Source organism: Asterias amurensis, chromosome 3 (genome assembly GCF_032118995.1).
Source record: "Asterias amurensis chromosome 3, ASM3211899v1".
Taxonomy (NCBI): Eukaryota; Metazoa; Echinodermata; class Asteroidea; order Forcipulatida; family Asteriidae; genus Asterias; species Asterias amurensis.
In genome coordinates, this window is record NC_092650.1 from 4,042,428 (window position 1) to 4,057,619 (window position 15,192).

At 38.0% G+C, this 15,192-nt stretch overlaps 1 protein-coding gene across 1 annotated transcript; it reads right to left on the bottom strand.

Annotated features, from left to right (window-relative positions):
- Positions 1-8: 8 nt before the first annotated feature.
- LOC139934476 (uncharacterized) lies at positions 9-14,847 on the bottom strand. The gene is made up of 4 exons (XM_071928724.1): positions 14,248-14,847; positions 5,811-6,005; positions 3,645-3,824; positions 9-2,268 (listed from the first exon to the last, which is right to left on the bottom strand). The coding sequence occupies exons 1-4, from the start codon at positions 14,729-14,731 to the stop codon at positions 1,868-1,870; spliced, it is 1,260 nt and encodes a 419-aa protein (XP_071784825.1). The 5' UTR covers positions 14,732-14,847; the 3' UTR covers positions 9-1,867.
- Positions 14,848-15,192: the final 345 nt, after the last annotated feature.

Here is a 15,192-nt window from a genome sequence, read left to right on the forward strand (position 1 = left end):
TGAACTGACTGAATGGAAACTAGTGTTTGTTGTTCCTGTTTGCAGAAACTGTTTTATTACATTTCACAAAATACATGTTTACACTCGTTAAAATGGTTGTTTAGTTTTCCTGAACAGTAAAACAGTAATTCAAGTATGAAAACCTTAAAAAACATCGCCCCTCATGGCTTATTTTAAAAAGAAACAAGAGAAATTATTTACGATGAAAACTTGAAAATTTGGTTTGACATGGTCAGTCTAAAAAAATCTCTGATCTTGATACTTTTAAACAAGAGGGGTACTTATGGCTAAATTATTACTTCTGTTAAAACAGATTGCTGAATGAGAAATATGTTTTAGCATTAGATAATTTCCAAGTTGGTTTTTCCCCCCTTCACATGTTGTTTGTGTGGGTTCAATAAACAAAGTCCCGCAAAATCATTGAAGGAGCCGGTGTCAGATGCAATTGTGTCCGCCATGCAATACTGTCCGCTCCGGACACTTTTGCATATGCAATCGACGTGTCCGGGGCTATGCAAAAAACGTCCGGTGGACATGTACATGACTGTACACATGTATGTGCGCGCGTAAGCGAGCTTGCATGCATGGAGGTAGAACTACCTCCATGCATGCACTGAACCTAAGTATGTATGCAGCATGAATATTCACGTATTTTATGATTGCAGCGAATACCCAACGGCCGAACATTTCCCATGTCATTCATGACATGTACTTAGCTTGTAAAAAAACGTGTTCTGTCGACCAAGGGCGTTTAATTTACAGCAAGGACGGTTTAGCACGAGGGTGGACACAACTGCATATATGCAAATGTGTCCGGGCGGACACAATTGCATTATGCAGCAGCGTCCGGGCGGACGTGATTGCATAATGCAACACCGTCCGGCGGACATTATTGCATATGCAATAATGTCCTCCGGATAGTATTGCATAGAGGACATAATTGAATGCGACACCGGAACCGATAATGACCTCTGGATCCCTAAAAGCCTATCGTTTCTCTGGAAATACGGTGGCAGCGGTGGGATACAACAAAAAATTGTTTTGGCAAATGTGTACATGTACATGTACTTCCATCAACTGTATTTAAGGTGTCCAGATCATCAAGTTTTAGGCATTTTTTACCCTTTTTGAAGTAAAATTAAAAACAAATCTTGAGAATTACTGAAGAAATTACAGAACAAGATCTGATTGTGCCTTAATCTGATGTAGGAATCCATTTTTACTAAATGACGTTTCCTTTGTGATCATTGTGATCACTACTCATGTTATCTTTATAAAATTTTCTAAATCAGAGGGGCTGAAAACACACAACAAAGATCACTGTACATATTATTTGAAAGCAACAAACAAGAAAATAGACTACGTACTGATTCTCTAAAACGTAAATACTTTACATATCGTAGGAAAATGGCACACGTTACACTGAATGTTCAAGAATAAAATGTTCATTGATTGTCAAAATATGTATTAAAAGTGCAAAGAAGTTTTAGTGACCTCACATGTTGATCCTAGCAGACTCTTTTATACCAGTGTGCTTGGTATATTTTCTTTGTATATTAAAAGTGTCAAATAATGTGTGCAAAATAAATGAGTACATACATTTCAATCTATGGTTAGATCAGCTATGTGTCCATTTCATTCGTTAACTTTTTGTGAAAATATCTGTGGAAATTATTGTGAAACATTTGTAAAATTATTGAAAGTTACTCTTAAAAAACAAAAAGTTTATATCTGGTGAAAATTTCCTTTGGGATTCAATATCATTACCCCCCCCCCCCAAAAAAGGCAATCTCTAATCATTGTATTTGAACACGTTATGAAAAGCATTTGTTTATTAAATCAAAGGAATGATCAACAGATATTTTTCCTAACACACCTCCAGGCAAATGGTAGAAATCTCATCGCCGAAAAGAGTGCTGGTGGTGTACAAGTCATAGCCGGCACGCGTCATGTAGAACTCGGCGCAGACGTAAGGGTAGGCAATGCAGGGCAGATTGCCGAGATCACGGACGTACTCCAGGTTATCGAAACGCAGTTTGTCCTGGCCGACCTCGATCGTCTGACTGGCTTGATCGCTGTTCAATGCCTGCTTGATGATTTCTGTCTTAGCGCCCCCGCCGTTTGAGCGTGTCGCGCTCCAGAGTTTGACTTTCCAGTTTTCGGTGCCCTGGATGTTGCGCTCGATGTTTAGTATGTCGACAGTCAGTTTCAGGCCGTAGTTGTTGGTGACGCCGTACAGCTCTAGACGAGTTCTGCCGAAGCTTACATCTGGATAAAAGTGTAATTAGAAAAAAAGCCGAAACAAATGAACAATTTTTAAAAAGACATCAAAATTAAATTTCAAAAAATAGTTAATGGCCTGACGTTTCGACCCTAGCAGAGTCTTTCTCGAAGGCTAAATGACAACACAACAAACATGAACATGAACAGGTCCAAAGGACCCAAGAAACAACAGAGTCCTACGGGGAAAGTTCCTTGTGTTGTCACTTTCCGCCCCTCACTTCCTCCCATTCGTAAAATAACCAGTTCTAACCATCATATTCTTCACACATCAGATCGACTTCAACGTGCTGTGCAGGAAGAACCCATAGTTGCCTACAGACGCCCACCAAGTCTCAGGGATCTCATTGTCCGAGCAGAAGTCCCTCCCATTAATGATGTTAATCCCCCTCTACCACAGGGAACTTTTAGGTGTTCCAACATCTCCAAATGCATCGTCTGTAGACAACACATCAGGGAATCGGACTCCTTCACCAGTAACACCGGCGGTACCACCCATAAGACAAGGGGTCATGTCACCTGCACCACCACTAATCTCATTTATCTCATATCTTGCAGAGTCTGTGGTGTTCAATATATAGGTGAAACAAGAACTACACTCAAGAGGCGTTTCTACGGCCACAGATCTACAGTCAAGACCCAAAAGTTAGATACACCTGTAGGTCATCACTTCAATCTTCCTAATCACTTCATTTCTGACATGATCTTACAGGGCATAGAGGCACTAAGCAACCACAGAGAGACTGTGCGTTTGAGTAGGGAGAAACTCTGGATTAGACGCCTTCAGACCAATCAACCCCATGGTCTGAACATCCAAGAAGGAAACAACTAATTAACCTTTTGTTTTGCCGTCTCCTTTTTTCTCCATAGCCTTTTAGCCTGAGCCTCACTCACTAATAAACTACTTTTTACCCAACCTCACCACCCTTGATGTTGTCCTTTGTGTTTCCATCTTCTTGCTTGTGGTCAAGCCAGTCCCTTCCTTTCACCCCCCCCCCCTTTTTGTCCCCCTATTCATTGTTTACCCCCTGCTTTTTTATGTATGCTTTCTAACCCCATTCATGTATTTCCACTTCACTGCTTATGTTTCACTTAGTTACCTGTTCATGTTTGTTGTGTTGTCATTTAGCCTTCGAGAAAGACTCTGCTAGGGTCGAAACATCAGGCCATTACCTATTTTTTTGCATTTATACTCTCGGTCCATTTGGTTGGTAAGTTGTTTGCAACAGCTAATTCTATTTTCTCAAAATTAAATTTCATCACGTTTAATTATTTGATCTGATCTCAGATATTAAACCTAAAAAAAAAAACCTTCATCAAAAAAGTTTTATTGTCTTGAAATCCCGCTCCTGGCTATACATTACCTGGACATGTTCCACAGCAGTCTCCTTGGCCTTTAATTGGATCAGGACACCTGACTAGAGAGCAGTCTGTTGGTCCACATGATACAAAACCGTTGGAACACGTGCAGGAGATGCACGACTGGATTGGATCCGCCCACGTCTCACCACTCTGGTGCTCAGTGTTACTATGGAAGCAGCCGGCTGTTGATACATTCAAAGAAATATTATTACAAAATGTTTTTAAGGGGCGAGTGTCTTCAAAAGGTTCTGTCATAGAGCTGCTTAAAGGCACTGTTCACGTTTGGTCTCAAAATATATATTTGCATAAAACCTCTTGGTAACGAGCAACGGAGAGCTCTTGATAGTATAAAACATTGTGAGAAACGACTCCCTCTGAAGTAACGCAGTTTTTGAGAAGGAGGTAATTTCTCACTAAAATAATAAAAGATTTCTGGCCAGAAGCCCTTTATTCCTATCTGGAAGCACACGTACAACAAGGGTGTCTTTTCTTTCATCATTTTCTTGCAACTTCAATGATCAATTAAGTCAAAATTTTCACAGGTTTGTTATTTTATGCTGTTGGGATACATCAAGTGAGAATACTGGTCTTTGATAATTACCAACCGTGTACAGTGCCTTTAAGCACAAAAAGTAGCTTAGAACAACAACATGAGTGGTATTTTATAGAATTTGTGTTTGAAATCGCTTTATTTGTTGAAGTAATTTTCAACTTATTTAAAGGAACGTTACAGAATTGGTAAGAAACAAAAATCGCGAAGATCACAGATTTACATAAAAATTACACGGTCTAATAATGATAGTTGAAAAAATTCCTTAAAATATTTGTGTGAAATGTCATATTTGATGAGAAATGAACAAGCTAACTTCGTGTTTGGAGTTTATCGCTCAGTGAGCGTTTTCATTTTATTTTGGCATCGATGCAATGCAAAATTTGTAATCGACTTTTCACTATTCTCTCGTGACCAAGACGGCAGATCGATCTCAAACTTCTACAGGTTTGTCTATGCATATGGTGGACTACATAAAGTGTTTACACGGCCAGCAACTGTTTTGTTAGCGAAAACCAATTCTGTAATGTTTCTTATAAGCAAATTTGACTTGGCTCAGTGGTTTCTGCCCATGCCCTCCCTTTGTGGACCCCGGTTCGGATCAGACCAGAGCCTTGCATTTAGAGTGGGTTTTCAGTCCCTACCTGATCACAGGGGTTTCCCCCATTGGGTTTTCCCAAGTCACGTAGGGATCCCAAGTCATCCTCAGTGTTGGACTTGTAGAAAGTTAACTTTTGGGATTGTCACGTGATAATCAGTCTCTTTTTCTATAGCTTTCGACTTGGAAGAGCAATTCATTTTATTTGGTCTGGATTTCTCTCTAGTTTTATAGGGAGCGTGGCTCTGGCCATGCTCCTAAAAAAAACCTATTATCTGGGAGGGATAAGTTCTAAGAGATATTTGTGAGTATTATTTTGTGCTTTGACCCTCATATATGCCTGAATTATTGCGATTTGTAGCTCTCCATTTGGATCGTTTTAGTTTGTAAAACAATGTGTGTATGCCAGGCAGCACCGTCACACACGTTAGCCTCTGTGTGTGCTGACCTTTTTGTGAACTTTGCGCACTGTGTAATGTAATAGGCTTCATGTAGTGTATACTGTAGTGTTATAACTTTTTGTATGTTTTCTATGGGTTGGAAGTATTAAAACCTGTATAGAAGAGATTTTCATAAAAACGTAATTGGCTTATACTATAAGTTATAGCGTTTATTATGATTTGATGGTATTTTGGCGAATGCTCGTCCTATTAAGTAGAGGACCAGCTCTCTCCTTCCCGTCTCTCTCTCTTACATTAACATTTCTTCTTATTCCTATTGACCTATTCACCCCGTTATTGGCGCTAATTTTGCTGTTGGGTGTGTAATCAAATAATAGTAATAAACATTTCTGAAATAAATAGATAACCACTGGGGCACAATTTTCATAAAGCCTGCAAGCACAAAAACTGTTAAGCACAGAAAAGTATTGCTTAACAGAAACAGATTACCAGCCAGAATTAGTGTAGATTGTTGTGACTGTGCACCACTCAATCATAGCTTAGCAAAACAATCTTGTCAAGTAGTATTTTCTGCTTAACAGCTTTATGAAATTGGGCCTGGATGATTTTTTTTACGTACCTAGCACTCCACATTTCGGACAGCATTGTCCTGGCTCTGTAACAGGGTTCTCGCAGAACAACGCCGGGCATACAACTGGGCCACATTTTACCTCTCCGTCGACACACTCGCACGTAGAGCAGTTATTATCCCAGGTGTCACCGTGTTGGTAGGTGCCTAAACCAAAGTCAAGTACACACTCCCTGAGCTCCAAATCTGCCGGTAGAATTAAGGGCTAGTCAATTGACCATGGTTTTGACAGCATGAGGGCGCTTTCCACAGGAAATATTTTGTGCATCACAACAATTCTTTCATCTTATTTTAAAGGCCTGGACACTATTGATAATTACTCAAAAAAAAATTGTTAGCATGAAAACTTACTTGGTAACAAGCAATGGAAAGTTGTAGATGGTACAAAACATTGTGAGAAACGGCTCCTGCTCAAGTAGTTTTTAAGAAAGAGGTTATTTCTCACTCTTCTGAAAGCACACACGTTTTGTGCAACAAGGTTTTTTTTTTATTAGTATTCTCTTGCAACTTTGACAACCAATTAAGTCAAAATTTTCACAGGTTTGTTAATTTATGCATATTGTTGATATACTGTACACCAAGTGAGGATACTGGTCTTTGACAGTTACCAAACTTATCCAGTGCCTTTAAACAGCCTGTATGGTGTTTGCAATTACGATAAGGGAGGCCGTCTTTAACTATTAATTATTAGGTATCACACAAATGCGATTTGCGCAATAGTACATTAGCTCAATACGCAGAGTTAGAAAAGCGCAATATCGTAATACACAAGGTGTGACATGGTCAGTGTGACATTTATAGGTCCAAAATCGGCTAATTTGGAATAAGTCATGCGTTACACTTGAGAACGTACAAGTGAGAACCATAACTTTATGATGAGAACACACCCATTTCGCCAAACTCATTGTCCGGATCTTACTGATTTGCCACACAGACGCTATTTAGGCATGTCTTCCATGCCCAATGTGACACAGGTGTACATAATTTGTAAATCACCCATATCTTTAGAAATAAAAAATATTTTCCCTTAATTTTTTCTTTTACATAACCTCTACTATATACTGATCATTATTATAAGTTCTAATCATTGCATTTTAACATAATTTCTAGAGAAAAAAAATGTCCAAATGCCAAGTATATTATCGTACAAGTATGTATGGTGTCTTCGTCAAACTTCAAGAGGTCATGACCTTGTCTAAAATTTCTATAGCCGTCAAAAGAGTGGGCTATTATGTGACACGGAGTTCACTGTGGGCTTTGGTGGTTGTTTTGATGAGGGGTTTTAAATTTTTCAATTTTTTAAATGTTTTTTTTATAGATGTGACACATGTCACATCTCAGGGTTTAACAAACCTCAGAGGAAATTACTTATATAGAATTTGAGGCATTGCATTACTCTTTCTCAAAAACGTAGTTATTTCAGAGGGAGCCGTTTCTCGCAATGTTTTATACTACCAACAGCTCTCCACTGCTCGTTATATACCAAGTAAGTTTATATGCTATAATTTTATTTTGAGGATTTAATAGTGTCCAGCGCTTTAAACTGAGTCTCTATAAACGTGTTTTGGACAAATTTAAGATACTTTAACAAGGCTTCAAAAACAACTATTACACAATATGTATTTTCACAAACTTGTCTAAAGCCTTTAAAAGGAAGGTACACGTTTGGTAATTACTCAAAACAAATATTAACTTAAAAACTGACTTGGTAACGAGCATTGGAGAGCTGTTGATAATATAAAACATTGTGGGAAACGACTCCCTCTGAAGTAACGTAGTTTTTGAGAAAGAGGTAATTTCTCACTCAAATAATAAAAGACTTTTAGCTAGAAGTCTGTTATTCATATCAAAGCACAGAAGTTCGTCAAACAAGGGTGTTTTTCCTTTCATCATTTTCTTGCAACTTCGATGACCGATTGAGCCCAAATTTTCACAGGCTTGTTATTTTATGCTTATGATAGGATACACCAAGTGAGAACACTGGTCTTTGACAATTACCAAACGTGTACCGTGTCTTTAACACAATTAGCAACAACACTTATTTATTAGGATACACAAACTAAAACTTTAGAGGTATTACACACGACTGGTCTTTTCCGCAGACTATTTCCTAGGATAAACTGTGTCTCGTTATATATAGGTTCTGTCTGCCGTGCTTAACGGGCATAGGCCTACGTCCTCGAACGCGGAGAATGCGCCCCACAGGCAGAGCGCCTCCGCTGAAATTCAGCAGGACATTTTTTCGGTATGGTTTTGACAGTCAGACATTAAAACAAAAAAGTTGCGAGCAATAGAAACAAAACTATTCGAAGACTTGTACCAACGTAGGCTTGTAACGTTAACCTTGAGAAATCATTATTTTCAAGATTATTTTACACGAAATTTTCGTGAATCCATGAACAGATGCGGACGTACTGTACAAAGATAAAAGCAGTTCCTGTCGGCCGCCCCAATGCATTTGTGTATGCTGGGGGAAGTAATAAAAAGGCTCGTGTCATCACAGGGGCTCACACGGGATAATACCCCTGCGCACATCTAGCATGGTAGCAGGCAATGTACACACTACACACAGTTCCACAAAATAGAGCATTTTGAACTAGAAGGAACAACACATTTCTTATTTTATTGTCTAAAAAGATTACAAGTGTCGCACAGAGGCAAAATAGATGAAGATATAAAAATAAAATAACTTATTTTTTTTTTGTCATAAAAAGATGAGAGAGGGACAAATTCCCCTCTAGCGGACAGAATCCATTAGGAGATTCTACCCCCCCCCCCCCCGACCTATGTGCGGAGGGACAGAACAGTCTCTGTGACACCGAAAATCTGACTTGGGGCGAGCCTATGAAACCCCCTCCTAAAAAAAAAAACACGTTTTGACCTCTCGTGTTCATTTTACATAGAGATTCGCAGTCAAATCTTACGTACATACATGAACATATTTGTATGTACATGTACATGCATGCAGATGACCGAATAGTGCAGCTGACAAAACTGACCTCGGGCCATTGGGATCAATGAAAAGCTTACGTCACTGCAAATTTATCCAATGAAATCAATCAAATTAATCATTGTATCCAATGAAACCAATGTGATATGCACTGTATAAACCCAGAGCATGTCTTTATCCTTGGGGACAAAAGGAAATCAAACTAGAGATTGAGAGTTTGTGAACAAACTCAAGGTGTTCGGTTTCCGGGAGTAAAAGCCTGGATTAAAAAACAAATATTACACCTTGCTTTTGTTCTCAAGATTTGTAATAAATGATTCAAATTACAAAACTGTCAAAACTACATGATTACGTCATCTAGTAAAAGTGTATGTTTGGTGACGTCATCGGTAATGTTTGTTTTAAACCAGACCTTTGCCAGACTTGTATGGTGTGATGGTAAAGCATCAAAGGATGTTTATTTCGACCTAAAAGACAATAAACCACGCCCTTTCAAATCATTTCACAGTCACTTCCCGTTTAAACAGGTCAAAAGGTCAACGAAAGTTCACCAACATATCCATTTCTGTCAAGTACGTAAAGCCCTTTCATATGATGTACAGATTGTCAAAATAGCTTATGTAGTTTAGGAAATATGAACTTAGGAAATATTGACTGACGACTGAAGAAAAGACTGTAAGGGGCATGTATGTTTAACCGCCTTGAACGAAGACTATTCTTCATGAAGCTTTTTCGCGCTCTATTGATAATATTTTTAAAAAGAAGTAAAAAAAAAAACGTGGATCAAAAATAATGATTTTTTGAAATAATAATTTGAATTTTTATTACTCAAGAATGGATGACGTCATCATGACCTAACTAACACATTATTCCAGTCCTAATGCATATCTAATGTGCGAAGTTTCAAGTTCATACGAGTTTGGGAAGTGTGCTTTTGTTCGAGGACAAGGGACGAAGAGAAGAAGAAGATGAAAATCTGGATTGTTTTATTGATTTGTTTGTACTAAAGTTTTGTTTAATCCGGCAGTTTATTTTAGCAAGACCACTCCTAATTGCTTGGGCCTTATGCTTTAACCATTCTGTTTTCTTTGAATGTTTTGTATTGTAACATCCATGTCTGTGCATGGAGGTAGAAATAGATTAGTTTACGTAACGTCCTTTCCTACTAGAGAAAGTTTGAAAGGGCTTATGTTATTTCAGAGATTTTTTTTCTTCAAAATATTTAACTCAAAATAACTTGGACAGTTGTTTTAACAAATAATCAAAACAATTGATGATTATGCTAAGTTCAAGAAGTAATAGATATCGTAATACTGACGTGAATTCCGTGGGCCCAAAACGCCCTTCACCCGGGGGAGTGGTCGATCGATGTAACGTCTCTATTCTTCTCGGTGTTTAACCAAAACATGACCAATGTCCGTCATTTTGTACTGTTGTTTTCTTACATAATTAAAAGTCCCATGAATCACTGAAGTAGGTGGCCATCTCAGCGAAACTCCGTCTTTAATTCCACATTGACCACTAAGCCATCAGAAGGGTAACATTTGAACAATTTGACGCTGAAGATCGAAATGAAATCGTTTTCGCAGCGTTCTGCATAGCTATATAGCTCTATGCATATCACGCTATGGCACAGAGTACAACAAACTTGGCAGCATGCCACCAAATAAATTATGCCTAATACACTACACGTGTACGCCACAAGTGTTACGCACAACCAATGGGGAAATTTCGTAATTCTTTATACAAGAAATTGTGAACTTTCAAACTCGATTTTGAACCAGAAGACGAGCTCAAAATGGGATCACGTCTGCGAGGCATTTACGGAGTTTTTAACGAACTTTCCGATGATGTGTCGATTGTAACAACCCATCATGTAGATCAAAAGTTATGATTTTTTGAAATAATAAACTTTGAAAATTCATAACTCAAGAATTGATGACGTCATTGTGACATAACTCAAACGGTTTCTTCTCCTTATACATATCTAACTATGTGTGAAGTTTCAACTTTATATGTGCTTGGGAAGTGTGATTTTTTTAGCGGACAATCGCCGCTAACAAGCAGAATGGGAGATCACTGGAGCGTGCTCTGCTGCACCGCTAATACACTACACGTTGTGTGTATGCCTACATGTACGTGCAATGTTTATGCACATACCAATGGGGATTTACGTTGTTCTTTAGACGTGAATTTTGAAATTTTCAACCTCTCTTTTGAGCCGGAAGACAACATAAAAATGGGGTCATGTCTGTGGGGCGTTTACGGAGTTTTCAATGACGATTCCGATGATGTCTCGATTGTAAAAATCCCTCATGTAGATCAAAAGTTATGATTTTTTGAATTAATAAACTTTAAATATTCATAACTCAAGAATTTATGACGTCATTATGACGTAACTCACACGGTTTCTTCTCCTAATAAATATCTAACTATGTGTGAAGTTTCAAGTTCATACAATGTTTGGAAAGATGTTTTTGTAGGGGGACAAGGGACGTACAGAAGAAGAAGAAGAAGAAGAAGAAGTATCAATAAAAACTAGAGATTGAGAGTTTGTGAACAAACTCAAGGTGTTCGGTTTCCGGGAGTAAAAGCCTGGATTAAAAAACAAATATTACACCTTGCTTTGTTCTCAAGATTTGTAATAAATGATTCAAATTACAAAAACTGTCAAAACCACATGATTACGTCATCTAGTAAAAGTGTATGTTTAGTGACGTCATCGGTAATATTTGTTTTAAACCAGACCTTTGCCAGACTTGTATGGTGTGATGGTAAAGCATCAAAGGATGTTTATTTCGACCTAAAAGACAATAAACCACGCCCTTTCAAATCATTTCACAGTCACTTCCCGTTTAAACAGGTCAAAAGGTCAACGAAAGTTCACCAACATATCCATTTCTGTCAAGTACGTAAAGCCCTTTCATATGATGTACAGATTGTCAAAATAGCTTATGTAGTTTAGGAAATATGAACTTAGGAAATATTGACTGACGACTGAAGAAAAGACTGTAAGGGGCATGTATGTTTTAACCGCCTTGAACGAAGACTATTCTTCATGAAGCTTTTTCGCGCTCTATTGATAATATTTAAAAAAAAAAAGTAAAAAAAAAAAAACGTGGATCAAAAATAATGATTTTTTGAAATAATAATTTGAATTTTTATTACTCAAGAATGGATGACGTCATCATGACCTAACTAACACATTATTCCACTCCTAATGCATATCTAACTATGTGCGAAGTTTCAAGTTCATGCGAGTTTGGGAAGTGTGCTTTTGTTCGAGGACAAGGGACGAAGAGAAGAAGAAGGTGAAAATCTGGATTGTTTTATTGATTTGTTTGTACTAAAGTTTTGTTTAATCCGGCAGTTTATTTTAGCAAGACCACTCCTAATTGCTTGGGCCTTATGCTTTAACCATTCTGTTTTCTTTGAATGTTTTGTATTGTAACATCCATGTTTGTGCATGGAGGTAGAAATAGATTAGTTTACGTAACGTCCTTTCCTACTAGAGAAAGTTTGAAAGGGCTTATGTTATTTCAGAGATTTTTTTTCTTCAAAATATTTAACTCAAAATAACTTGGATAGTTGTTTTAACAAATAATCAAAACAATTGATGATTATGCTAAGTTCAAGAAGTAATAGATATCGTAATACTGACGTGAATTCCGTGGGCCCAAAACGCCCTTCACCCGGGGGGAGTGGTCGATCGATGTAACGTCTCTATTCTTCTCGGTGTTTAACCAAAACATGACCAATGTTCGTCATTTTGTACTGTTGTTTTCTCACATAATTAAAAGTCCCATGAATCACTGAAGTAGGTGGCCATCTCAGCGAAACTTCGTCTTCAATTCCACATTGACCACTAAGCCATCAGAAGGGTAACATTTGAACAATTTGACGCTGAAGATTGAAATGAAATCGTTTTCGCAGCGTTCTGCATAGCTATATAGCTCTATGCATATCACGCTATGGCACAGAGTACAACAAACTTGGCAGCATGCCACCAAATAAATTATGCCTAATACACTACACGTGTACGCCACAAGTGTTACGCACAACCAATGGGGAAATTTCGTAGTTCTTTATACAAGAAATTGTGAACTTTCAAACTCGATTTTGAACCAGAAGACGAGCTCAAAATGGGATCACGTCTGCGAGGCATTTACGGAGTTTTTAACGAACTTTCCGATGATGTGTCGATTGTAACAACCCATCATGTAGATCAAAAGTTATGATTTTTTGAAATAATAAACTTTGAAAATTCATAACTCAAGAATTGATGACGTCATCGTGACATAACTCAAACGGTTTCTTCTCCTTATACATATCTAACTATGTGTGAAGTTTCAACTTTATATGTGCTTGGGAAATGTGATTTTTTTTAGCGGACAATCGCCGCTAATAAGCAGAATGGACGATCACTGGAGCGTGCTCTGCTGCACCGCTAATACACGTGCAATGTTTATGCACATACCAATGGGGATTTACGTTGTTCTTTAGACGTGAATTTTGAAATTTTCAACCTCTCTTTTGAGCCGGAAGACAACATCAAAATGGGATCATGTCTGTGAGGCGTTTACGGAGTTTTCAATGACGATTCCGATGATGTTTCGATTGTAAAAATCCCTCATGTATATCAAAAGTTATGATTTTTTGAATTAATAAACTTTGAATATTCATAACTCAAGAATTGATGACGTCATCATGACGTAACTCACACGGTTTCTTCTCCTAATAAATATCTAACTATGTGTGAAGTTTCAAGTTCATACGACGTTTGGAAAGATGTTTTTGTAGGGGGACAAGGGACGTACAGAAGAAGAAGAAGAAGAAGAAGAAGTATCAATAAAAAAAAAAAACCGAACAAAAATAAGAGGTGTTCCGGGCTGTTGGCCCGAACACCTAAAAAAAAACCGAACAAAAATAAGAGGTGTTCCGGGCTGTTGGCCCGAACACCTAATAAAGGGAAACAGCTAGACTGTTCACTGTCTTTATCCACCCTCAGATCCTTAAATGCCTTCTTAGTATAGTTTTAACAGTAGTTTTTTTTGTCAGATAATAGACTCGACTATAATTTGTGTAACTTTCTCTTTTATTGGTGTCAATAGTTGTCTAATGTGATGTATTTTTTTGAAACTTTTTGCTCCTTCTATATTTTATACTTTTGGTAATAAGAACAACGTGGAATGCATTTTGGTAACCATTCACTTCGAAGTACTGCGGTTATGAACAAATATTTAATATAGATTCACCAAAAATTTGACTATAAGGAGGGTTACCGGTAACGCTTCTAAGAATGTGTTTTCTTATATATTATTAGGAAACATCAATTGGAAATTATTCTTCCCGCGCGGACGTGGACATGTACTACATGGATAACAAATTTCATGTGTTTTCACATGATAAATAAAAAATCATATATTGAAATGAAACTTGACAGTAACCGAACAATGACTGCAAACAAATCAAACTTACGTCTACCATGAATAAATTCCACCAGGGTAGATAGAGAGACTTGTAGGTCGTCCAACTGTCGTCTTATACCCTGTACTTCAGAGGAGGCCTTTTCTTGATTTGCTGCGACTGTGACCTTCAACTCTTCCATCTTAATTATGGCGTCCTCAAGTTCAGATGAAACAGTTTCTTGGTTGGTCGATACTGCAACCTGCAGCTCATCGACCTTCCGTCTTGTGTCCTCTAGCTCGGTGCACTCAGGGGAAACACCTTCTTGATCGTCTGTCATTAGAACTTTGAGCTCTTTCACCTGGTCTTGCGTGTTTCTGACTTCATCTTCAAGAATGACTAGGTAGTTTTCTACTATACGCCTTAACTCGTCTACCTTACGATTTGTATCTACATCACATGAAACCGTTCTCTGGTTGCTGGAAGCTTCAACTTGTAGTTCAACTTGAGACTTCACGATCAGAAAGATCAAGAGGAAACGGATAATCAACGCCATTGTGCTAATTTTTCAATTGGGACTATACACGACTTCAGTTACTAAACCGAGTGGAAAGGCAATGATGAAAAACAGTCTGTCTGTATATACTTTCTAAATACATGTAATAAACAGACTCACAATTTAAGGTTGTTTTTCCCTCCTGGACTATATTATAGGGGAAATGGTGTTGGAACGGAAGAGTCGGCTGAGTCAGGAACTCGGCCCTGGGAACGACCTTCAACCAGACTCTTGTAATTTGGACGGATATTGGTTTTGGACTTGGGCCAGACCCGGATAAGTAAGTTTTTATAATTACAGATTGACAAAATAAAACAAGGAAATGTAGGAATAGGCAGTGCTGATGAAATCATATACCACGTTTTAGAACAAGAAGTTGCAGTAAGAAATTCCTCGACTAAATAAAATTGCCCCCAGAGTCCCCACCATCTGCCACACCTAGGTCACCTAGGCAACACAGT